The sequence below is a fragment of the Xenopus laevis genome, chromosome 9_10L, assembly GCF_017654675.1.
Source record: "Xenopus laevis strain J_2021 chromosome 9_10L, Xenopus_laevis_v10.1, whole genome shotgun sequence".
Lineage (NCBI taxonomy): Eukaryota > Metazoa > Chordata > Amphibia > Anura > Pipidae > Xenopus > Xenopus laevis.
In genome coordinates this window covers 119302003-119329086 of record NC_054387.1, presented here as the reverse complement: position 1 = coordinate 119329086, position 27084 = coordinate 119302003, and the positions used below count along the sequence as shown (strand labels likewise).

The following is a 27084-nucleotide window of genomic DNA, read 5'->3' as shown; positions in this document are numbered from 1 at the left end:
CATTTCTAACTAACATTTTCTGCATTCATTTTTTTCCAGTTGCCTGTTTCACTGAAATTTTTGCGGATTCAAAAGGATCCCTAGTGTAACATAGAATGTATCAATATTAATTTAAAGTAGGAAACTCGCTTCTCCTGGCGGTGGGAGTGGGCTGAGAAATATTCATCTCCCTGAGCCACCAAACTAATGGCTCGTTCTGCACTTCATTTATAAATTAGCCCCTGGGATGCCTATTAAGTTTTCCAGGCAGAGGGCTATAATAAAGCCGACAGGTGCTTATGAATAATTTATCATTCCAGCCTTGATTCCTTTGCTGCCCCCCAATGCAGAATTGCTGTCAATGCTCCGGAGCCCAGGAGCAAAGCTGATACCAAGTCTCACCTGTCGGCAGGTTGACGGCTAATTAATAAAATGCCCATCGCCTGGGGGATGTCACGTAAACCGAAACATCTGATGTTCCTATTCAAGAACTAATGGAATGTGTAGGTTATAAATAAGAGCACAGCTAAATAGTAAACAAGTCCTACATGGACACAGCCCCTAGCAAATCTCACTTCGAGAGTAAAATAGGATAGGCATTAAAATCCAAGGATTAAAGGGTAAATGATTACACTGACCCAGAGCGAGCCCAAAAAGATCATTTGATAGGATATAAATTATCTCTTAGTTACGTGTGTTTTTACATATAGTTCTCCTTTAAATAAAAAAATGATAGTACAGGTATGGGACCTGTTATACAGAATGCTCGGGACCTGGGTATTTACGGATAAGGGGTCTTTCTGTCATTTGAATCTATGTACCTTTAAGGAGTTGTTCACCTTTAAATTAACTTTTAGTATGATGTAGAAAGTGATATTCTGAGACAAGGTGCAGTTGGTTTTCCTTTTTTATTATTTATGGTTTTTGAGTTATTTCGTTTTTCTCCAGTTTGCAATTTCAGTAGTCTGGTTGCCAAGGTCCAAATTACCCCAGCAACCATGCACTGATTTGAATAAGAGACTGGGATATGAATAGGAGAGGCCTGAATAGAAAGATGAGTAATAAAAATTAGCAATAACAATAAATGTGTAGCCTTACAGAGCATTTGTTTTTTTTATATGGGGTCAGTGACCCCCATGCGTTCACTGCAAAAAAAAAAAAATCATTTTAATATTAAATAAACCCAATAGGATTGTTTCCCACTAATAAGGATCAAGTACAAGCTACTGATTTTTAATTGAAGAGAAAAATGTTTTCATTTTTTTTAAATAATTTCATTAAAATAGGATCTATGCCGGATTACCTTCCTGTAATTTGGAGTTTTCTGGGTAATGGGTTTCAAGATAACAGATCCAATACCTGTATCACTATTATAAAGCTTATTATTATTATTATTGTGCAGAATAAGAATAATTGCTACGTTATTTTTCTACCTTCTTCTTTTGAAGCTGTCACTGGTCCTTTGAATGCATTATTTTTGTTCAGCGTGCCATGACAGTGACCCCAGTAGCCGGCCGTGCCTTCAGGGACATATTTAGCCGAATAAATCGTGAAAGCAATAAACAGCCATTGGAGCCTTGATATCCTCTAGACATAAAGAAGGCAAGCACGATCGAATCTTTTCATAAACTCCGTCAGGTAAAGGAAAACAAAGGAACGTGATGCATCAAAGGGCAAGCAAGACACTGAGCAATCTCTGCCCTATGGCTTTGCACTTTATTATCTTTTTTTTAATGGATGAGGTTTGGAGTAACCTTTCTGTGATGCACCTGCTGGAGCTGAGTAAGAATCTCAGCTGTAGATTGAGGATGTGCTGTAACAGTCTCATACAAGAGCTTCAATCATATGGAGAAGGACCTTTAAAGAAGGGGAGAAGTTCTAAATCCAAGTGCTGCAGGTTTTTGTGCACATTCAATGTTGAGCTGGACCTTGTAGGGCCCACCAGAGCACCTGACATCCACGGCTCACATTAAAGTTCGTTAGCTGTAGGCATTGATAAATAGTATAGGTGTTAATGAATAGTAGTGATGAGCGAATTTATTTGGCAGTTATGGATTTGCGGAGAAATTCCAAAAGCACGCATTGACTCTAATGCATTTGGAGAAAAAAAAGTCGCCATAAGAAAATACGCCCATTGACTTTAACGCATTAGGACAAAAAAGTAGCCATAAGAAATAACGCCCATTGACTTTATCATTTACATTCTAGCCGGCGAGAAGGCAGTTCAGAGAGATAGTCGCAGAGAGATATGCGGAGATTCGGGGAGATCTACTCGCCCGGCAATAAAAAGCCTCTTCTTCGAGGCGACTTATCTCCCCAAACTGCCTCCCGCTGGCTATAATCTAAATCGCCAGCAGGATGGCACTCGGAGCGATTCGTTTTCCAAAGTCGCCCAAAGTTTCCTCGTGAGGCAACTTTGGGCGGCTCGGGAAAACAAATCGATTTGATTGCCGTCCCGCCACCGATTTACATTCTTGCAGGCGGGAGGCAGTTTGTGGGAAATGAGTTGCGCCAAAGAAGAGGAGATTTGTCGCTGGGCGACTAAGCTCCCGAATCTGAGTCTCTGCCCTTATGCACTAGAACAAAAAAGAAAAAACGCCCATTGACTATAATGCATTAGGACAAAAAATTTGCCATAAAAAATAAGCCCATTGACTTTATGATTTACATTGTAGCCAGCAGGGAAGGCAGTTCGGGGGGAGATTAATCGCACGAAGAAGAGGCGATTAATCACCGAGTGACTAGATCTCCCTGAATCTGAGCGTGTGTTTCTGCCCTAAGCACTCAGAGCGATTTGTTTTCCAAAGTCACCCGAAGTTTCCTTGTGAGGCAACTCCGGGCGACTTCGGAAAACGAAGCGATCCGATTGCCATCCCGCCGGTGATTTACATTCTAGCTGGCGAGAGGCAGTTTGGGGAAATTAGTTGCCCCGAAGAAGAGGAGATTTGTCGCTGGCCGACTAAGCTCCCGAATATGACTTTAATACATTAGGACAAAAACATTGCCATAAGAAAAAACAGGCATTGACTAATGCATTTGGAGCGAGAAAAATTTGTCACGTGCGTAAAAAATGCGTTTCACGAAATTTCGTCTATGGGGGAAAGAGGAAAAGGCTGACCCAAGGGAGATCCTCAACTGTCCAGTTGGGCCCTTGCTAAATATGATATCAATTGACATGTTAAGGATTAGATTTGAACTGTGAACTATGAATCCCGTAACTCTTTCTTTTCTTCTTTCTCATTGGATTTCATTTATTGCAATATAGAGAGAGCCCATAAGCCCATACAAGGTCAACCAGAGACCTGCATTGGTTTAATCCAGTGAACTTGGCCCAACTTGGACCCCAGACGCCACAGCCAGTGGTTTACCCACTCAAAATGTTACCCGACCCAACCCACAATGGTTTTACCCTCCACCTGGAAATGTTAAAGAATTATTATTTATTAAGTTATTTTAAACACAAAAAAAGACATTATTCAAAGGTGGGTGGGAAGTATAGAAGGAATAAAATAAACTTAGTTTGAGAGGTAAAATGCTCTACTAGACCCAACCCTCAATCAACCAATACTCACATTTTGAGAGGTTATAATTTGTCATTGCCTGACTCCAAGGCTGAGCACCAAAGTAAGTTCTGAGACTCCGGGTAGGCAGTAGAGACATGGTTGGGGGGCTCAACTGCAGGGGAGTGGGGAATGGAGGAATACTAGATGGCTTTCAAACCATCATACTTGGCTTAGCTCTTACCTACAGTAAATTGACTGTTAACCAAACTGGTCCAGGGTTTCTTAGATTTGTTTGGTTCACCCTTAGCAAATAAGACCAAAGATATAAGAAAACCACTACTTTATGTGCCCTTTGACCTTAGTTCAAAAAAAGTACCTAGGGCAGCAAATAAATGTTCACCCTACATTTATTTGCAGTGATATTATTTAGTCGCCCGGCGAAAATCGCCTCTTCTTCGGGGCGACTAATCTCCCCGAACTGCCTCCCGCCAGCTAGAATGTAAATCGCCGGTGGGATGACATCCGTTTTCCAAAGTCGCCCGAAGTTTCCACGTCAGTCTCTGTAGCTTTCCTTCTCCTGTAAACCCAATGGTGACTGCTCAATGTTGAGATTTCTTCTTCCCCGCTGAGTGTATTTTTGCTCTGAAAGAGATCAGCTTCTCTGTACAGATGGCACGTGCCATCCTGCGCTCACTGTAGCCCACGTCATAGGAAAGGTTGCATTCCAGAACCACAAGCTGCTCTCACAGGGTGCCAGGGCTCCCTCTTCTGCTTATTACATTGGTGCTTCAAGGGGAAGAAAGAAATATTGACATTACTCATGGGGTTTTTTTTGTATGTCTGGTTCAATTTAGATGCGGGCAGTGATATTATAATATAATTTGCAGCTCTAGTGTTTGGAATTAAAATGATTAACCAGATGCTAGGGTCCCACATATCGATAATAATAATAATATATATAAGATACTGTAATAATGATCTTGCTCACTGGTAGAGGGGTAGTAAACTCTGCTGCACTGCTCAACCAAATATTACTCAGTTGTTGCTGGACTACAATTCCCAGAATAATGTGACATATAATAAAGGTTGAGGCATGCTGGGAGTTGTAGTCCAGCAACATCAGGGTTGTATTATTAAAGCAATATCGCACAATAAAACTTTTTCCCAAATCTCCACAGCCAGCGACTGCTTTAAAATGCAGAAAAATCCTCCAATGAGAATCCCAGCTGATCTGTATCAATCTGGCTCCATGTTCTTTGTTCCTGCAACTGGAGTTGGAAGCTTAAAGCAGAGTTTCCCAGCACTGAACAAGTCTGTCCTTTATCCCCATGTTTGATTCCAGTGTCATATAATGAAGAAATAAATGACATAATTATCTCTATATGTAAGATAACAGCAAGATGCCTGACATGGTGCTGGGAATCAGCATTCTCATTGGTCACTTCTTTTGCATTTATAATGACGTTTTTGATCAGTAGAATTCTCATTGGTGAATTTTCTTTCATCTATAATTATGTTTTTTCATCAACTTTTATAGAAAACTAGGGAGGAGCTGTGGGACGGCGTTACCCCTGGATTCAATATATTCCATATGCTCCCAAATACCTCCATAAAGTGCTCACATATACCCCCATACATCCCTCAGAGTATCCACTTCTTCCCACTGTGCCCATAATTCAACGCCCTTAGCCGACTCTGCCCCAATATGCTGAATCCACAGCCCACGATTCCTTGAATACAATCATTATGGAGATATGAGCTGGGAAGTTGGAGGGGGTACAACTGGTTTAGTTCTAGGCATTCCGATACTGGGGGCTTCAAGTGTTGCAAAATCTCTGTCCCTGAGGTCTTTACATCCCTCCTTAGGTTATTGCCCCACCAGGCAGCAGATGGCAGTATTGGCCGTACCTCAGATTCCGTGTATATGAGAGGGTGAGGCTGCAGGGAGTTGTCAATGGTGGAGCAAGAGTAGGGGGAGAAAGGGGGGCAAATGCTAGAGTGGAGAGCATGATTCACCTCCAACTGTGATGTAATGTTGGTTCAACAGTCCACGTTGAGAACATACAAATGAATATATTCTATATAAATGTATCTTTAAAACTTGCCATATTCCATCTTGGCCTTGGAATTCCATCTCTGAATTGCTCCACCAGGAATTTACCCTCATCCTCACCAGCAGGTATCTCATATCCCACCTCCTGGAACACCAGCATAGGATCTGAACAATGGTGAGACTTATGGCCCAATGCCCCAACCATTATGAACAGCAGCAACAATTTATTACCCTCTTTTACGTCTTATGTAAATGACCCACCCCACTGACATTGCCGCCTGTATGGGGCAGAGACCTTCCTTTTCATGAATCTCTCAGCAGGTGGCACTTGACCTGAGAAGATCTGGGCTGACAAGGTTCTCCTCAATACCGACTAGGTGTTTGTTCCTTATAGGTATGTTACAAGAATTTGGCACTTCACAACAGATTAACTGCTAAATAGTGCTTTTATTGCCACACAACATGTTTCGAGCTTGTGAGGCTCTTGTGACAATCAACTCTTTCACTTACGTTCCAGATTTTGATTTCTTGCCCTAGTCAGAATACAGCTAATGGTAACATATGGGCAAGTTTTAATGATCAATTCAGTATAACTTTGTGTTCCCTTTGTCAGTGTTATTGTTTTAATACATAGGTACTCTGTGTGGGCTGGTAGGCTTAAATTTTTCTCCAGAGGAACAAAAAAACATCTTAAAAAGAAGAAAAAAAGACTTAAAAATTACTGAATGGATTTTGAGCTACTTTGACTGTATTGTCACTTCCTGTATAGTACTTGAAATGTGCATTTTCTATTGGCTGTATCACACTTGAGCCTCACAATCTCGAAACATGTTGTGTGGCAATAAAATCACTATTTAGCAGTTAATCAGTTGTGAAGTGCCACATTCTTATAACATACTTATATTGAATCCTGATTTTTTTGCACCCAAGGCGGAGGTGCACATAAGAAAGAGGCACAATAATAATGTCAAAAATTCCGGATTAACAATCTATCCTATAATTATAGGTGTTTGTTCCCAGTGTCGGACTGGCCCACAGGGATACCAGGAAAACTCCCGGTGGGTCCAGGTGTCAGTGGTTCCTCATGCTGCTAAACTTTTGGCCTATTTCATGGCCATTCCCTATTACTATGAGAACAAAGAGGCTAAATAGATGGAATAATAGATTATAGTATGTAAAGAAAAGAGACTATGAGAATAGAGGTTGAGTGAGGACAAGAAGAATAATAGTACTCAGAGTGGGCCCCTGATTTATGTTTTTTTGGTGGGCCCCTGGTCTAAGCGTTTTGGGTGGGCCCCTGGTCTAAGCGTTTTGGGTGGGCCCCTGGTGTCCCAGTCCGACATTGTTTGTTCCTTCAGCCCAGTGTCTGTCTGTAGATCTATGTTTTTTGCCCCTCTGCCTCCCAGACCTGTGGTTTGGATCCAATTCAGATGATGGGTGAAAGCATTTTGTAGAATAACAAGAAAGAGCCCAGGTCTGCCTTCTCCAATATCTGTTTCCCAAGTCTTCTGTCTCACCCACAAGCTGCTCTATTAATTCTCACTACTCCTGGGTCACAGGGTGTAAGGAGTCTTGTACCGCTCCTCTTCCATTATCAGCCTGTTCCTCCAAGCTATTAACCTGCTGGCCCAACTCATGAATCTTCTTAGTGAATAATGCATCAACAGCCATAGGTGTGCACTGGAAAAGCCTCGTAAAGCTTGTGGATACGCTAAGTCTTTCTGTCTAGGGGGGAAGCTGCTCCCTTATCTTCTTTTCTCTTTTTTTTTGCTTCTAGAGCCTTTGTGAGTCTACAGATATGGCTGCTGGGCCTGCAGTTAGATTTGGGCTTAACAACTGGTGGGTTACTGGGAATCCTTTGTCACCAGGGTGCAGTTTGTGTATATGTGGTACTAGAGGTTGCTCTGGCTATAATTCTCACCTATATTATTACATCCAACACTGGAGAATTGATGATTTTCCAAGGTCATTTTCAAGAGGTCCTAACTTAAAGGGGTGGTTCACCTTTAAAGAACATGTAAAGTCTACATTTTCCTACCATGTATATAAGTTGGGCATATCTTCCCCACCAAAGTCACATCATTTGTTCTTCATATACCCCCTCCATTTGCCAGCGTCATCACATTTTCCTAAAACAAACAGCTTTCACCCAGCGGCCATTTTCCCTCTGACATCATCAGTAACATTGAGACATTTATGCTGTAAAGCTCATGCAATGCAGAATGCAGGTTACACAGGTACAACATACTTTGATAAAAGGTTCTGCTGGGGTTGAGCAGTGTAATGGTTAAGCTGTACTCAGGAGAGGTGGTTAGGAGGAAAAAAAAATAGGATCAGACCGTTTCTGGAACCAGTAATGCTATCTCTTCCTTGGTTGTTAGACTGGAGGGTGTGTTTAGTAATCTGAGCGGAGAATAACTGAGCATGCTCATGAGCCAATAGCCAAAGTAAATTCCTGAAGGAGGGGGCTGAGGGGGTTAGAGGAGGAGAAAGATTTCTAAGTGATTAAGGGGATGCTGCAGCCTTACTGTTTACCCTTTAACAACCAGAGTGGCAGTTATCTAAAGATTTCAGAGGCTGTTCACTAATTAAATTTTTGTGGAGGGGGTTTATATATCCTTTAAGTTAACTTTGAGTATGTTATAGAAAGTCTAATTCTAAGCAACATTTCAACTGGTCTTATTATTTTTTATAGTTTTTGGATTATTTGACTTTTTCCATCTTGCATGGGGGGGTCACTGACCCCATCTAAAAAGCAAATGCTCTGTACGGCTGCACATTTATTGTTATTGCTATTTTTTATTCCTCATCTTTCTATTCAGGCCTTTCCTATTCATATTCCAGTCTCTTATTCAAATCGGTGCATGGTTGCCAGGGTAATATGGACCCAGCAACAAGATTGCTGAAATTGCAAACTGGGAAATTGCTGAATAAAAAGCTAAATAACTCAAAAACCACAAATAATAAAAAATTAAAACCAATTGCAAATATCACTCTCTACATCATACTAAAAGTTAACTCAAAGTTGAAAACCCCATTTATAGTTTATTGCATTAGGCATTTATCAGCGCCTAAAAACAAGGTACCCAGACACCCTATATCACCCCCTGCTGCCAGTGATTCCCACTGAAAACAACTGGAGGCAGAAGAAGGCCAATTTTTTACTTTTTTTGCTGTGTTATAGGTGCCAAAAGTCCAAAGCAATAGCTGTGTTAAAATGCCCAAAAACCACCCCACTGATATCCAGGGGGTCCCATATATTAGCCCATCGGTCATCTGGGGTGCCCCAAGTTCTATTTTAGATGGAGGGGGGCAATTAGAAGCTGGAAGTGGAAGTGTCTTTGATGTAAATTATGGATGCACCGAATCCAAGATTCGGTTCGGGATTTGGCCTTTTTCAGCAGGATTTGGATTCGGCCGAATCCTTCTGCCTGGCCGAACTGAATCCGAATCCTAGTTTGCATATGCAAATTAGCTGTGGGGTGGGAAATCGCATAATTTTTTGTCACAAAACAAGGAAGTAAATAATGTTTTCTGTTTCCCACTCCTAATTTGCATATGAAAATTGGGATTCGGTTCGGTATTCTGCCAAGTCTTTCGCGAAGGATTCGGGGGTTCAGCCGAATCCAAAACAGTGGATTCGGTGAATCCCTAATGTAAAAACTTCCAATTTGCTTTGTGGTGCCCTGTCTGTGCCCGCGAGTTTACTTGTGGGAGTTACAGGTTATATCATTCAGGGGAACATTGCTTGAACGCTGATAATGAGCCGTATAGAACTAATTGCTCAATTTCTCCTGTATCAGATGAATGGGCGCTTTGTTGTGCAGTAATTAGGATCTCTCGGGGGCTGCGTTAGATGCTTTTAGTGTCTCTGAGACGCCAGTACAAAGCTCCACATTAACAAGAGCCTCTAGAGCTCAGACTTAGAGGAATCTATCGCATATATACTGACTTTCCCTGGTGAGGAGGAGCAGTAAAAGTTTTGGACTGGGAAACCATAACAAGGTGGCCAATTGTGATGGCTGTGAAGTGGCGGGCGACAGAGACGGAACTAGCACCCTCTTCCGTGCGGCTCTGCAGCCGCTGCAGTGGGCATGTGGGGCGTGTGACTGCCGGGGGGGGGGCCCTGGCCCAAATGCACCCCCTGCTCCCCCGGTAGTTATGCCACTGGCAGGCGAGTAAATGGGTGAACACAGGCACCAGCTAGTAGTGTAGTTGGCAGAGTGCTGAGCCAAGTATTATTTTCATGGGCACTAAGAGTACTTGGACCAGTTCTGTTGGGGTTAAATGGCACATCATCAATGTGGAGATCCTTGAAGGACACAGAGATATATTGACCCATATTAAACCATTAAAAAGAGAAGAGGCAAAGGATATAGGATATAGAGTCTGTTGATCACTCACCACGTACAACAGGTGGTCCAGGTGCACCAGCCCCAGACCCTCAGCTTAGGGAGTGGATAAACCAGCAAACAAACAAGTCTTGGTGCAAGGCACTCTGGTAGACCACGTATAGATCAGACCAAAAATTGGTAGATAAAAATAGATACCTTTCTTTATACAAACATCTCTCGCCTAACGCATTTCGTGTCTCTAGGACACATGGTCATAGCCTATGACTAAGTGTCCTAGAAACACGAAACGCGTTAGGCGAGAGATGTTTGTATAAAGGTAATGTTTATTGTAGATTCATTAAAAAAGGAACAATATCTCCACTGGCCCTACGTGTTTCGTGTGCCCATTAGCCCATGATTGCCCTGGGAGCAAAATGCGTAAGTGGTACAAGAAAAGAACACACTGGCACACAAGGCTTGTATCTGCAGGGCGAACCCTTGCAAAAGTTTTTACTGCGGTGGTGCAACGTTTCAGGGCTCCACCCCTTTGTCAAGCATGCTTGACAAAGGGGCGGAGCCCTGAAACGTTGCACCACCGCAGTAAAAACTTTTGCAAGGGTTCGCCCTGCAGATACAAGCCTTGTGTGCCAGTGTGTTCTTTTCTTGTACCAGTTACCGGGAGGCTACCGTATCCTCCATCCATTGAGCACCGAGCTAATCTTTATACCTGCACAACGGGTGTGCGAGAGTCTACTTCAATTGAAGCAAAATGCGTAAGGCCAGTGGAGATAATGTTCCTGGTTTTTGATGAATCTACAATAAACATTATATTTTTAACTTCACCTTTTTGGCCCTTGTGGAATTTACACCCCCTTTTTCCATATATTGACCCACCACTGCCAAAAACCCCAGACTCTCAATTCTAATTTAAGTTCTCAGGGTTGAATTGCAGTTGCTTGTTACAAAATATTTTTTTATTCTAAATTATTAAAAATCACTGAGTAATTTATTCATGTTCTGTAAATGATGATGATGATGATGCTCTGGGGGTGCAAGGGCACTAAGAGGTGCAAGACATGAAAAAATCCAGGGCCCAGTAAAAAGCACCCAAAATGTGTTTCTTGCTGCTCCTACCTTGCACCCACCTCTCACAATAAGTAAGTAAAGTTTGGTTGAACAGTGCAGCGCAGCAGGGTTTACTACCCCTTTAAAGGAAAACTATACCCCTCAAACAATGTAGGTCCCTATGAAAAGATATTGCATAAAACAGCTCATATGTAAAATCCTGCTTCGTGTAAATAAACAATTTTCATACTAATATACTTTTTTAGTAGTAAGTGCCATTGGGTAATCATAAATACAAAACTGCCATTTTAAAAAAATAAGGTGCACACAAATAAACCATACTTGTTAGGTCACATGACCTATTAACAGATAGAGTTGTGTCTTTTTCTTCCACACTTCTTCCTGTTACAGTTGGAGCTGCAGTATTTCTGGTCAGGTGATCTCTGAGACAGCACACAGACCATCACAAAATGGTGGCTCTAGGCAAGAGATGTAAAAGGGCAATATTTACTTAAATATATATTCCAGTTTGGTAAGATTCTTTAATATGCCACATTTGATATAAACTGTTGCTCAAGTATTCATTTTTGTGGGTATAGTTTTCCTTTAATGGTTGTTAGCACAAATGGTTCTATTGGGGATGTTTATATACAGCTATGGGATCCGTTTTCCGGAAACCCGGTATCCAGAAAAATCCGAATTACGGAAAGGCCATTTCCCATAGACTCCATTTTATCCAAATAACTGAAATGTTTACAAATGATTTCCTTTTTTTCGCTGTAATAATAAAACAGTACCATGTATTTGATCCCAACTAAGTTATAATTAATCCTTATTGGAAGCAAAACCAGCCTATTAGTTTTATTTAATGTTTATATGATTTTCTACTAGACTAGGTGTGAAGATCCAAATTAGGGAAAGATCTGTTATCCGGGAAACCCCGGGTCCCGAACATTCTGGATAACAGGTCCCATACCTGTATATGTTAATTTATGTTAAGTATAAAGAGCACTCGTTATAGCACTAAATGTGCACCCTGTTGTACATCCCGTGCAAAAGATTTTCTGGGGGCCGTTGCTGGGATGTTTTTTTCAGTTCAGTGAGTTTCTACAGCTTCACTCTCACCAGTGGAGGAATCCCCCCTGAGCTGAGCATCATTCTGATTGAATATGCCGTCATAAATCCCATCTATCTCCCAGCGTATCACTGTCTCATGCAGCATCACAGATTGTTTTTGGACGCAAATAAAAACCTTTTTTGGCTCTGATGATATCGCTGTGCCCTTTAATTGCATTCCTCAGGTTTCCCCCCTTTTATCTACATCTCAGTGCCTTCCTATTCTTATTAACTCCTCTATTTACATGTCTGCCTTTCTCAGGCTGGAGATGGAATAAAAGAGGAATAAAAGGGATAACGCGCCCCTGAGCGCCATTGTAAATGTTAAATTATGCAGAAGTCTAACGACGGCTGTTATCTCTCTGTGCACATTATAGTCGCTGTAATTGCCTGCACGCTTGCCATTCACTGCTTACCATGTACCTGCAGAAGCCGCCTGTTGTACAAAGACTCCGTTGTGCCCGAATAGATGCCATGTGTAAGCTGGTACCTCCTGACACCCTAGTGTGCAATAGATTGCATTCTATTCAATCACACGCACAGACTGCAAACGGACTTCTGATGAAAACGGAACGGCAATGGGTTGACAAGGTTATATATGCAGATCCCTGTTTTATTGTTGCCCCTCTGAAAGGGTCTGAAGTCAGGTGGCAGCTTTTAAAGGGGACACTATCATTATGCATAAAAGAGTCTACAAGACACATGGGTCAGTGTTGGGAAAATCTGCTTCAATTTAAAGGGGAACTCTACCCACATTTGTATAATTTAAAGAAAATGGCACTCTAAGCAACTTTCCAGTATACATTTGTTCCACATATTTACTGGTTATTGATCCATGCAACCGCCAGATAACACACAACTAAACTTCCCAGCACCCAATTGACAAAGGAAGGGGTCTGGCAGTAGATGGCATCTGGCCAGATACCCATCACTGACTTATAAAGTATATAGTGAATTAAGTACCCCCTATTGTAAAATATAGGGATATTATAAGTCACCGAGGAGTTCATTGATCATATAAAAGTCGAAGGCCGAGTGCTTTTATACAGGTCATGGAACTCCGAGGTTACTTCTAATATCCTCATATTTTTCAACAAGGGGGACTTTATTTATTATGATACACAAGTTTCAGTGAGTCATGTGACAAAAATGACATTGCTACTCGTTTATAAGGAATAATTTATTTATATTATTATAATACACAAAAGCTATGAATATCTTGTAAATGATATCCTTATAAACGGTGAGTTCTGATGTCATCAGTTATAAACGGTGAGTTCTGATGTCATTTCTGTCACATGACTCACTGAAATTTGTGTATTATAACAAATAAAGTACCCCCAGTTGTAAAATATGAGGATATTAGAAGTTACCTCGGAGTTCCATGACCTGTATAAAAGCACTCGGCTTTCGGCCTCGTGTTTTTTATAAGGTCATGAAACTCCTTGGTAACTTATAATATCCTTATAATTTACAAGAGGGGGTACTTTATTCACTATATTGTTAACATGTATTTTTAGAGTGCCAACATATTGCACAGCAATGTAAAATAAATGTGTTTATACAAGGAAATCACACAAATGACATATATAAAACATACATAGCGACCAGTACTGGTACAAATGGTGAGGAAGGCCCTGAAAATGTTCTTCTCTCCTGGGGCACACCACCACCATCATGGGATCTGCTCCTGCCGTGAGCTTCCCTGGAGTGATCCTTCAAGCTAAAAACAGAAGAGTCGCTAGTAGAATGTATTATTGACAACAGCAATACAGATGGTGGTGCAAATATAAAGCACCACTGCTCCTCACCCACTGAGCCCAGCAGGGCTGCTCCAGCCATGAGACAAGGTGAGAATAAAAAGGCAAATTTCCGGTCCATGCCCCCCTGTTCACCAGGCTCCCTGCAACCCAGGGTCTGCTTCCCCTTTAGTTACATCACTGGATACAGACTGCTGCTGCTGCATCTCCAGTACCAACCAATGACCTGTGGCTTCCTACTGCCATCTAGTGGTAAATACTGAAATAACCAGTTTACAGCAGAATTATCTTGCTCCTACTGTTGATTTGAATATTTATGAATATTTATATAAAGACATACGGGCTGTTTGTTATATAACTGGTTGGTTTGGAATCAGTATTTGATTTACATTATGTTTCATTCATCTGTTAAATAATATCAATGTATGATCTTAAAGGGATTCTGTCATGATTTTTATGATGTAGTTTTAATTTCTAAATGACACTGTTTGCACTGCAAATAATTCACTCTACAATATAAAATGTAATTACTAATCCAGTAAGTGTATTTATTTTAGTTGTAATATTGGTGTGTAGATGCATCTCAGGTCATTTTGCCTGGTCATGTGCTTTCAGAAAGAGCCAACACTTGGAACTGCTTTCTGGCAGGATGTTGTTTTTCCTACTCAATGTAACTGAATGTGTCTCAGTGGAACCTGGATTTTACTATTGAGTGTTGTTCTTAGATCTACCAGGCAGCTGTTATCTTGTGTTAGAGAGCTGCTATCTGGTTCAATAATCACTGCCCGGAATCCACTGCAGTCTCTCACAGAGTTAGTTAAAACGTCTTTCTTTATTTCATCATATTAAAAGCTCACAGCGATATGCTACATGATCATTACAAAACAGCCAACGTGTTTCGTAACCCCATGGGTCACTTCCTCAGGGCATAAGTGTCATACAAAGAGACATAGCTTTATAGACAATTGTATATACATCCTCTACATTTCTTAAAGCTATACACTCTTTATTAAAAAAGATTTCTCTTACATAAAAACAACAAATTCATTTAATATTTATTTCTTACCAATCTTAACAGGACGACTAAAAATCTATATTTCAATCAATGTCACTATTCTCAAATAAATTTTATTATATTATACATGTGTGACTTCTCTCATTCACCATAATGCAACCTATTTTCCTTTATCCATATATGTTGCAATAATTCGGCCTAAATCAATTTTTTATTCATCAAATTAATTATCCACAAAGTATTTAATCTCCCATTCTTTATTTAAACCTGCTGGTTGTTCCGTCTTTAATAAAAAACATCCACCAGGATTCTCTATGTCTCCCCTTCTTTTTCCTAATTTCACTTGTTCTAAGCCCAGAAAGCAAATACACTTCTCGTTGCCAATATGTTCACTCAATATGTGTTCTGCCCCTCTGGAAGCATCCCAAGTGGAACAGATCCTCCTCAATCTGAGGAACTGACCAATCGGGATAACCTCCAGAAGAAGCCCAGGATGGCAGCTATTTCTTGATAGTAGCGAGTTCCCACTGATAGGTTTTCTATAGACATCAGTTAATACCTTCCCATTTTCATGCGAAAACTTTATGTCCAGGAATTCTATACCATATATACTCTAGTATAAGCCGACCGAGAATAAGCCGAGGTACCTAATTTTACCTGAGAAAACTGGGAACATTTTTTGACTCGAGTATAAGCCTAGGGGAAGAACTGGCACTTAAGCAAAATAAGTTTAGTGAAGATCAGGTGTCTTTGGTGTTGCCCAGCATCTTCATTGACAATAATATGGTAATCCCATAATGTTTTATTTTTAATTGGAAAGCATTCTTTTTTTATCGTTTTGCTGCTATAATATCTGTTATGTTGCCTGTCCGTGTATTCCCCCAGATTCAGCTCAGCACTCTTGTAAAGAAATCCTCACGACCCGTCTCATCTGCCAACCCGCCCACCCACCTATGAAGCCGTGAGGATTTCTTTACAGCTCAGCTGAATCTGGGGGAATACACGGACAGGCAACCTAATGGATATTATAGCAGCAAAACGGTAAAAAAAAATAATGCTTTCCTAAAATGCTGACTCAAGTATAAGCCGAGGTAGACTTTTCCAGCACATTTTGAGTGCTGAAAAACTCGGCTTATACTCGAGTATATACGGTACTTCTTTTTCCAATATTATGTGTAAAGCTAATACCACATCTATTCTCATTGCAAAATCTCACAAAGGCACTTATTTCATCACTTCCTCTCCAGATCATTATTAGATCATCAATAAAACAATGGTATTTCACTATATTTACTTTCCAGGTTGATCCATCTCCAAAGATGTGGAGCATTTCTATCCACCCCATGAATAGGTTTGCATAAGAAGGCACAAACCGCGCCCCCTTCGCAGTTCCACAACTTTGGAGATAGAAACAACCATTGTGTACAAAATAACTATGGTTCAAAAGATATTCCACTGATTCCAAGATAAATTCATTCTGTATTGTATAGCATTACATGTTCCAACCAAAACTTCAGTGCTTTTAAACCCAGTTGATGTTCAATGGACGAATATAGTGCAGTCACATCTAGAGTGACCCATAAAAAATCATCTTCCTACTCCACTTCTTGTAATTTATTGATAGCATCACCACTATCCTTTATATATGAAGATAAATTCTAAACTATCGGTTGTAATAATTTGTCAACATACTCTTACGTACTTTGAGTAACGTATGGAATATAGGAATTCTTGGTTTCTCACACCCTATATATTCAAATTCTTGCAAATTCAGTACCCCAATAGCTTTACCATATTCTAGGATTTTACATAGTTTTGTTTGAAATGCTTTAGTAAGATCACTCCTTAAACGATATTGCTTCTCATCACTTAATTGTGAAGTGATATCATTTTCATAATATTCTCAATCCAAGATGACTATGGATCCTCCTTTATCAGATTTTCTTATCACTATACTATCATTTTCACTAAGTGTATGAATTGCCTGAAATTCCTCCTTCGTTAAATTATTCTCCCCTTGTTTATTCTTCTCCCTTTTCTCTGATAGTATTTTTAGATCTTCACATACCAATGCATAAAACCTATCTAGAAAAGGTCTACTTTGTCCAGCCGGATAGAAGACTGACTTAGATTTCAAGTCAATATGAAGCACTTCTCTTTTGCCTTCATTATCCAACTGATCTTCTATCAATTCCTCATTCTCTCCACCGCCATTGCTCAATCACCTGTAAAACATCCCGTGTGGCAAAATTCTCATATTCATCAGTACTATCATTAGTCTCTTCAATTACCACCTCCGGAGCATATATCTCATTAATTACATTCTTTTTCATAAAATCTATTCAAAGTATTAGTATTAATATTAGTAGTATTAAATAAAGAAAAATGATGGGCAGAAATGGAATCCCTTATTCAATACACTTTTTTCTACTGCTGATAAACTGTAAGAGGAAATATTTATGACTAAGTCATTTTCATTTAGTCCAGGATAGCTTATTTCTTTCTTCGTTGTATCTGTGTATTTTTCCTTTTCACATCTCCTTTCTCCTGTTTCTTAACTTCCCCTTCGTTTTCTACTTCTCTTCCCCTTTCTTGGTGTTTTATACTCTTTAAATTCTTCATTCTTCTCCCTTGTATTTCTCCGTTGTTGTTCCTCCTCTTCTTCTTCTTGATCTACATCCACTTCGCTGTCTGTGGTCTCTAAAAAAGTTACTCCATGAGCTGTATCTATAGCTTTTGTAGGGGTCGAACTTCTTTTTGAGGACTTTTTCAATTTTCTCTGTTTTAAGATGGGTTTAATTCTTTCCCATCTACCTCTCTCAGTATTAAAGGGATCCTGTCATTGGAAAACATGTTTTTTTCATAACGCATCAGTTAATAGTGCTGCTCCAGCAGAATTCTGCACTGAAATCCATTTCTCAAAAGAGCAAACAGATTTTTTTATATTCAATTTTGAAATCTGACATGGGGCTAGACATTTTGTCAATTTCCCAGCTGCCCCTGGTCATGTGACTTGTGCCTGCACTTTAGGAGAGAAATGCTTTCTGGCAGGCTGCTGTTTTTCCTTCTCAATGTAACTAAATGTGTCTCAGTGGGACATGGGTTTTTACTATTGAGTGTTGTTCTTAGATCTACCAGGCAGCTGTTATCTTGTGTTAGGGAGCTGCTATCTGGTTACCTTCCCATTGTTCTTTTGTTTGGCTGCTGGGGGGGAAAAGGGAGGAGGGTGATATCACTCCAACTTGCAGTACAGCAGTAAACAGTGATTGAAGTTTATCAGAGCACAAGTCACATGACTGGGGGCAGCTGGGAAATTGACAATATGTCTAGCCCCATGTCAGATTTCAAAATTGAATATAAAAAAAATGTTTGCTCTTTTGAGAAATGGATTTCAGTGCAGAATTCTGCTGGAGCAGCACTATTAACTGATTCATTTTGAAAACATTTTTTTTCCCATGACAGCATCCCTTTAACTTTTAGTATGATGTAGAGAGTGATATTCTGAGTCAATTTGCAGTTGGTTTTCATTTTTTATTATTTGAGGTTTTTGAGTTATTTAGCCTTTTAGCTCTCCAGTTTGCAAGTTCAGCAGTCTGGTTGCTTTGGTCCAAATTACCCTAGCAACCATGCATGGATTTGAATAAGAGACTGGAATATGAATAGGAGAGGCCTAAATAGAAGATACAGTGGTCTAGAGATTATGCTATTATTTCAGCAGCCTGCCACACAGCAAGCAGACACATTCATCGGGTTCCTTTCTATTCATGGCTAATTGGTACTAATTGAAGTAAATTATCCCCAACTTCCTCCCCCCCCCCACAGGGCTCTGCACAAATCACAGTCAATTATGCTGTAGTGATCGTTAAGTGCTGCCGGTCTGACAATTAATCAATAGGCGCCTGGTAATGACACAGTCAAAATTGTGGCTAATTGCAAACACAAGAGAGCCCTGCACGGACATTTATTATTATTATGCACTTGCGGCGGCACGATTGGAAGTTCACAGTGTAGGGCAGCCTAGAACACGGAACACAGCTAATGGTTCTAGAACACTTGCTCACTATTGAAGGAATGAGCCGCTGCTCTTCCCATAGATTCTAAAGTGTGTGTATGTACAGTCAATCAGTCATATGAAAAAGTTTGGTGATTCTTTAGAGATTTGTTTTTCATTGGCTGAGCTTTTAAAGTAGCAACTTCCTTTTAAAGGAAAACTATACCCCCAAAATGAACCCTTAACCAACAGATAGTTCATATCATATTAAGTGGGACATATTAAAGAATCTTACCAAACTGGAATATATATTTAAGTAAATATTGCCCTTTTACATCTCTTGCCTTGAGCCACCATTTTGTGATGGTCTCTGTGCTGCCTCAGAGATCACCTGACCAGAAATACTGCAGCTCTAACTGTAACAGGAAGAAGTGTGGAAGCAAAAGAAACAACTCTCTGTTAATTGGCTCATGTGACCTAACTTGTATGGTTTGATTGGTATGTTTGAGAGTACAGTGAATCCTACGATCCCAGGGGGCGGCCCTTATTTTTTAAAATGGCAATTTTCTATTTATGATTACCCAATGGCATATACTACTAGAAAAGTATATTATTATGAAAATGGTTTATTTACATGAAGCAGGATTTTACATATGAGCTGTTTTATGCAATATCTTTTTATAGAGACCTACATTGTTTGGGGGTATAGTTTTCCTTTAATATATAACATGCCTTATGGAAACAGTAGTATTTCAGCAGTGACATAACGTTTATTGGATTAACAAAAAATATGCACCATAAGAAAATTATACAGGTGCATAAATTTGGGCACCCCAACAGAGATAAAACATCAATATTTAGTTGATCTCCTTTTGCAGATGTAACAGCCTCAAGACGCCTCCTATAGCCTGTGATGAGGGTCTGGATGTGGCTATTTTTGACCATTCGTCCATATAAAATCTCTCCAGTTCAGATAAAGTTGACGGCTGCCGAGCATGGACAGTCTGCTTCTATTCATCCCATAGATTTTCCATGATATTCAAGTCAGGGGACTGTGACCAAATGTGACAGTAGGTAGCAGGTGTTTTTCTTGGAATGGGCTGTTCTTCTTCCGCCATGTAAAGCACTTTTTGTTATGACCAAATAACTACATTTTTGTCTCGTCAGTCCAAAGCACTTTGTCCCAGAATAACTGGAAAGGATCTCACAATCCACATCCTCCTTGTATTTTTCTGCCAGACCTGGGTTTTACAGCAACTCTGCCTGTGACCTTCCATCGCCTGATTACTTTCCTTACAGTTGACAGTTTACACCTCTGAGAGAGCTTTTTGTAGCTTTCCCCTAAACCATGATACTGAACAATCTTTGTTTTCAGATCTTTTGAGAGTTGCTTTGAGGATCCCATGCTGTCACTCTTCTGATGAGAGTCAAACAGAAGCACAACTTGCAATTGGTCACCTTAAATACCTTTTCTCAATATTGGACATGAAGTTCAAGACTGATCCAACCAATTTGGTGTTGTCAGTAATCAGTACTGAGCAATTACGTGCATTCAAATTAGCAAAATTACATGGGTACCCAATTTTTTTGCTCAGCCAGTTTTTCCCATTTGATTTAATTTCATACAACTGAATACTGCTTCACTAAAAATCTTTGTTCAGAAAACACCCCAGTACTCAGATGTTTCTGGGAAATGAAAGACATACCACTGTTATCTTTTTTTGTTGAAAGTGGAGTAAATTATTGTGCAGGCTGAGAGGGGTTCCCAAACTTTTTCATATGACTGTTTATAAATAGGATCTGTTATCCGGAAACCCGTAATCCAGAAAGCTCAGAATTACGGAAAGGCCGTCTCCCATAGACTCTATTATATCCAAATAATCTAAATTTTAAAAATGATTTCCTTTTTCTCTGTAATAATAAAACAGTATCTCGTACTTGATCCCAACAAAGATACAATTAATTCTTATTGGAGGCAAAACCAGCCTATTGGGTTTATTTAATATTTATGTGATTTTATGGTAGACTTAAGGTATGAAGATTCAAATTACGGAAAGATCCGTTATCCAGGTCCCAAGCATTCTGGATAACAGGTCCCATACCTGTATATATATATACGAGGATATTAGAAGTTACCTCGGAGTTCCATGACCTGTATAAAAGAACTCGGCCTTCGGCCTCGTGTTTTTATATGGTCATGAAACTCATCGGTAACTTATTATATAGTGAATAAAGTACCCCCTCTTGTAAAATATAAGGATATTGTTACTGAGGAGTTTCATGACCATATAAAAACACGAGGCCGAAGGCCATATTTTGCAACTGGGGGTACTTTATTTATTATAATACACAAATTTCAGTGAGTCATGTGACAGAAATGACATCAGAACTCACCGTTTATAACTGATGACATCAGAACTCACCGTTTATAAGGATGTAATTTACAAGATATTCATGGCTTTTGTGTATTATATCCTTATAATTTACAAGAGGGGGTACTTTATTCACTATATGTATAAAATAACACTACCTTCAGTATTAATTCAAGAGTCTATTAAAGGCAAGGCAGTAACTATAAGACACTTGTAAGTCATAAGTCATGTTGTGAAGGAGAAATTAAATAAAGTCAAATATTTTGGGGGTGCCAATGATTGATGAAATGCTGGGGCCACTGTTTCATATACTGCTAAGACCGCTGTGGTATACATTACTCAGCCCACTAAGTCGTAAAATCCTGGGACCACCATATCATATATTACTAGGGTCAACTGTGTCAAACTTCTTACATTGCTGGGGCCACTGTGTCATTTAGTGGCAGAGTCAATTTTATTCACTGTGTCATTTAAAGGCAGAGTCAATTTTAGTAAATGCTGGGGTTACGGTGACAAGACTTGAGCCACTGCGTTATGAGAAGGATGGTGTCAGTATGTTTTGCTGGGGCCACTTTGTCAAGCAATTCTGGGGCCACTGTGCTCTGAAATGCTGTTTGGAAACTGAAATTGTGTTATTTTAAAGGGGTCATTCATTTTTCGTATGTTATAGAATGGCTAATTCTAAGCAACTTTTGCATTTTGCATTGGACTTAATTTTTTTTATAGTTTTTCATTTATTTGCCTTTTTCTTCTGACTCTTTCCAGCTTTCAAGTGGGGGCCACAAATGCTCTGTAAGGCTACAAATGTATTGTTCTTTTACTCATTATCATCTTTTTATTCAGGCCTCTCCTATTCACATTCTTATTCAAATCAATGCATGGTTGCTAGGGTCATTTGCTGGAACTGCAAACTGGAGAGCTGCTGAATAAAAAGCTAAATCACTCAAAAACCACAAGTAATAAAAACCAATTGCAAATTGTCTCAGAAAATCATCCTCTACATTATACTAAAAGTTGTATGGGTGGTCTTACAAGTAAAAGTAGTTAAACTTGGTGGGTGGTAGCTCCAGTTTTTTCATCCACTTCAGCTACTGTGGGTTGCCGGCCTATGCCTTAGTAATCCAAGGAGGGAGATTATGCCAAAAAACATTAAAGGGATACTGTCATGGGAAAACATGTTTTTCCAAAACACATCAGTTAATAGTGCTGCTACAGCAGAATTCTGCACTGAAATCCATTTCTCAAACAGATTTTTTTCCATATATCATTTTGAAATATGACATGGAGCTAGACATATAGTCAGTTTCCCAGCTGCCTCCAGTCATGTGACTTGTGCCTGCACTTTAGGATCGAATTACTTTCTGGCAGGCTATTATTTCTCAGTCTCAGTGGGACCTGGATTTTTACTATTAGATCTTCTAGGCAGCTGTTATCTTGTGTCAAGGAGCTGCTATCTGGTTACCTTCCCATTGTTCTGTTGTTAGGCTGCTGGGGGGGGGGGAAGGGAGGGGGTGATATCACTCCAACTTGCAATAAGGAGGCACAGGACAACATTCTAATTTTAAACTGTTGGGTAATCCCCCACCGTTAACCACTTGCCTCCTGTAGATTATAACATCTATGGAAACGACTGGCAAATAGCTGACTGTCAGCTCATCTCTGGGATCCATAGTTTCCTTTGCGGAGTGTAATCCCACTAGTTAAATAGCACAACAGTCCATTAAAGGTTTGGCCCGGCATCCACATCTCACATTTCACCCTTTTTCTGGGGTGCTGTAGTAAGCTTTGAGGTTCCCCTTGTATCTGTTACAAAGTCACTGTTATGAATAAAATATATGACAAAACACAGCAGGTATAATTTACAAGGGCAGGTACCAGGTATTAAAAGGCTAAATAAAACCTAATATCATTCCAATTTGGAATTTTTTTTCTGGCCTATTCTCTCTTGTTGCCTAGAAATCCAAAAGCTCTTGCCAACAGAACTGACACTCAAGTACATCCTACAAAACAGAGGCTGACTCCAGTGTAGGCCGTGAGCACACAAACTGGTGAGAGCCGAATAGGAGACAAACATGACTTTGGTGCTGAGTCCATTTAGGATTCTATTTCTTGCTACAGAGTCCAACCATCACTCTCCTTCCCTGCAGGTTGGTTCTACTAATCCATAAAGATAAAGACAGCTTAGAAATGTATTCTCTCACTAAGTACGCCTGGTCTTTAGCCCTGCAGTGGGCAAGTTGTCCTTGCAATGTCCAAACATTGTGACTTTCATAGCAGAAAAGGGTTAGTGGCGTTCACCGATTGGGTGGAAGATGGCGCCATGGCAGTGCTATGATGAGGCAAGGTTGCCGCCATGTTTATATTAACCCCCAGTCCCGCTGGATGTGCTGCTGGTAGTGTTGACATCCCAAGACCCGGAGGAGGAACAGAGGCCAAGGGTTCAGCACCAACTCCTGGCATCGTGTTGAAGGCCGGACTGACTCCCATCATCGGACTGACTCGCAGCTGGTTCAAGGTGAGGGCTTGGGGTTGGTTCACTTGGAAAGGATTGACAGGGGGTAACGATGCTGTAGCTGTAACTCCTAAAAAATAAAAAAAAAATTGAGTTCATGAAGCTAACATAGCTTTGCCTTGATCTAGTAACCCCTGGTAACCCATCTGAAGTTACAGTAGCTTCTGAACTACTTATAAACGGGTCATGGAACCACCAATAAGCCTTTGATATCCTTTCATTCAACAATATTTAATAATATTTAAGGATTATAACACTGTGTAAAGGTGCAGAGGGAGAGGGCACAGAGAGGATATATGTGTGTGTGTTATATAGGGAATAATGTACCCCTTACTGTACATGATATGACCATATAAAGGCACAAGGCTGCAGGCTGAGTTATACAGGGAACTCTGAGTATCACTCGTGTATTATAAGGGATAATGTACCCCCTACTGTAAGTGATAAGGATATTAGAAGTCACTGAGGAGTTGACCATATAAAGGCACAAGACTGCAGGCTGAGTTATCCAGGGAACCCACTCATGTATTATAAAGGGTAATGTACCCCCTACTATAAATTATAAGGATATTAGAAGTCACTGAGGAAATATGTGACCATATAAAGGCACAAGGCTGCAGGCTGAATTATACAGGGAACTCTGAGTATCACTCATGTATTATAAGGGATAATGTACCCCCTACTGTAAATGATAAGGATATTAGAAGTCACTGAGGGGTTCTGTGACCATATAAAGGCACAAGGCTGCAGGCTGAGTTATACAGGGAACTCTGAGTATCACTCATGTATTATAAGGGATAATGTACCCCCTACTGTAAATGATAAGGATATTAGAAGTCACTGAGGGGTTGTTCTGTGACCATATAAAGACACAAGGCTGCAGGCTGAATTATACAGGGAACTCTGAGTATCACTCATGTATTATAAGGGATAATGTACCCCCTAAAGTAAATGATAAGGATATTAGAAGTCACTGAGGAGTTCTGTGACCATATAAAGGAACAAGGCTGCAGGAGTCCAGGGAACTTCAATGAAAAATACAAATCCTACAAAAGCTGCTGGAGATTGGAGTTACCTAAATCAGTTAAATAAGCACTAGTTGCACCTTTCTGGACACATTTTAATGAATCAATGAGATTATCTGGGAGGCAGGAGGAGTTTCCTGGCTGAATTTACTAACAATAATGCACAAAAACCCTGAAAGCAAAGCAGATGAAGAAAAGAAAAGGCTGACGGAAGTCCCTCAGCTGGGTAATGTGAGAGGCCTCATTATGCTGCTACAAGGGGCCCGGTATGGGGAGGGGAGGTCTCCCAAGTATTTCAGGAATCTTGAATGTAAACAGGTCATTTCCGATTTTCAGACAGACAGGAAAGACACAGGAAAGAAACTTTCTCAGAGCCTCTGGCCCCGTGCCAGGGTTAATTAGAAATTCCTTGTGAAACTGGAAACCAGAGGGGCCTCTCGGTGTAAAGGAAGAGTTGGATTGGATACACACAGACATACACACACACTTTACAACTGTTTATGCACAAAACCCTTTTACTCTTTCATTGCACCTACTACACTGACATCCAAAATAGACAGACTGCTGACACTGGATTTTATGTTTGTGTTTTTTTTAGCTTTTTATTCAGTTTGCAATTTCAGCAAGTTGGTTGCTTAGGGCCCAAATTCCCCTAGCAACCATGTACTGATTTGAATAAGAGACTGGAATATGAATAGGAGAGGGACTGAATAGAAAGATAAGTCATAAAAAGCAGCAATATAAACACATCTGTAGCCTTAGGGCCAGGCCACACGAGCAGATTCGGGGAGATTAGTCGCCCCAGCTACAAATCGCCTCTTCTTCGGGGTGACAATCTCCCCAAACTGCCTTCCCCCTGCCCTCCGCTGGCTAAAATTAAAAAAAGCTGGAAAGAGTCAGAAGAAGAAGGCAGAGAATTTACAAATAAATAACGAAGACCAATTGAAAAGGTGCTTAGAATTGTCTGAACGGTGAATCATTCATGCCATACCAGTGCACCCAAAAATACTGATTGTTCTTGTGCACTTTTTGTATTAACACTGGGCAATTTAGTCCTTGATAGCAAGTTTGTAATACAGGTATAGGATCCCTTATCCGGAAACCCAATATCCAGAAAGCTCAGAATGGCTGTCTCCCATAGACTCCATTTTATCCAAATAATCCAAATTTTTAAAAATGATTTCCTTTTTCTCTGTAATAATAAAACAGTAACTTGTACTTGATCCCAACTAAGATATAATTAATCATTATTGGAAGCAAAACCAGCCTATTGGGTTTATTTAATGTTTAAATGAATTTCTAGTAGACTTAAGGCATGAAGATCCAAATTACGGAAAGATCCGTTATCCGGAAAACCCCAGGTCCCGAGCATTCCGGATAACAGGTCCCATACCTTTACTTTGTACTTGATCCTGCTTTGACTTTTGCTTAGAGCAAAGTTGCACATGGGGAGATTCCCAGCAGTAAGTGTAATTGGGGGTGGGGCGCTGGAGGGCGCTGCCCCTGAGCTAAAAGCTTAAATGTGAGAAACACAAGAAGAACGCAGCAGCTGTGGAAAATGGAGGGATGCTAGAATGCATAATGTATAGTAAGATCAGATGGGGTGTTAGAGCTCAGCAGGAGTACTGGGCTCTAACACCCCTCTGAACTGTTAATCCCAGTTTGGTACAGGTATGGGATCTGTTATCTGAAAACCCGTTATCCAGAAATTTCCAATTACAGAAAGGCTGTCTTCCATAAGCTCCATAAGCTCCATTGTTTCCAAATAAGCTATAATAATTTTTAAAAATGATTTCCTTTTGCCCTGTAATAATAAAACAGTGCCTTGTACTTGATCCCAACTAAGATATAATTAATCCTTATTGGGAAAAAAACAGCCTATTGGGTTTATTTAATGTTTACATGATTTTCTAGTAGACTTAAAGGAGAAGTAAACTCCTTATTAAAAAAAAACCCTACCCGCCTACCCCACATAGACCCCCCTCCCTCCTCCCCCCAGCCTAGCTGCTACCCCGGGCAAATGCCCCTAACTTTTTACTTACCCCCCGGTGCAGATTCACGGCATCAGAGTTCACGGCAGCCATCTTCTTCTCTTCTCTTCGGTTTTCATCGGCAAGTAAGCTCCTTATCAGCGCATGTGCAGTTGGAGCAGTCTTCAGGTTTTCTCAACTGCGCATGCGCTGGAAGTCATGAAAATAGCCGAAGCGCCAGAAGAAGACCCGAAGAAGAAGAAGATGACACCCATGAACTCCGATGCTGGGAATCTGCACCAGGGGGGAAGTAAAAAGTTAGGGGCATTTGCCTGGGTAGCAGCTAGGCTGGAGGGGGAGGAGGGAGGGTTTTTTTTTTTAATAAGGGG

At 40.3% G+C, this 27084-nt stretch overlaps 1 protein-coding gene and 1 long non-coding RNA gene across 2 annotated transcripts in view; both read right to left on the bottom strand.

Moving 5' to 3' along the window:
- Positions 1-3992: 3992 nt before the first annotated feature.
- On the bottom strand, positions 3993-14266 carry LOC121398209. Its single transcript, XR_005964186.1, has 3 exons — positions 13862-14266; positions 13651-13773; positions 3993-4268 (listed from the first exon to the last, which is right to left on the bottom strand). It is a non-coding gene; the product is annotated as an uncharacterized LOC121398209 (long non-coding RNA).
- An 8674-nt stretch (positions 14267-22940) lies between these two features.
- Positions 22941-27084, bottom strand: part of epn2.L (epsin2 L homeolog) — a gene marked incomplete at its 3' end in the record, with an annotated part of 40606 nt that continues 36462 nt past the window's right edge. Inside the window, 1 exon segment of the mRNA NM_001091184.1 lies at positions 22941-23770. Coding sequence (NP_001084653.1) covers positions 23457-23770 — 314 coding nt within the window.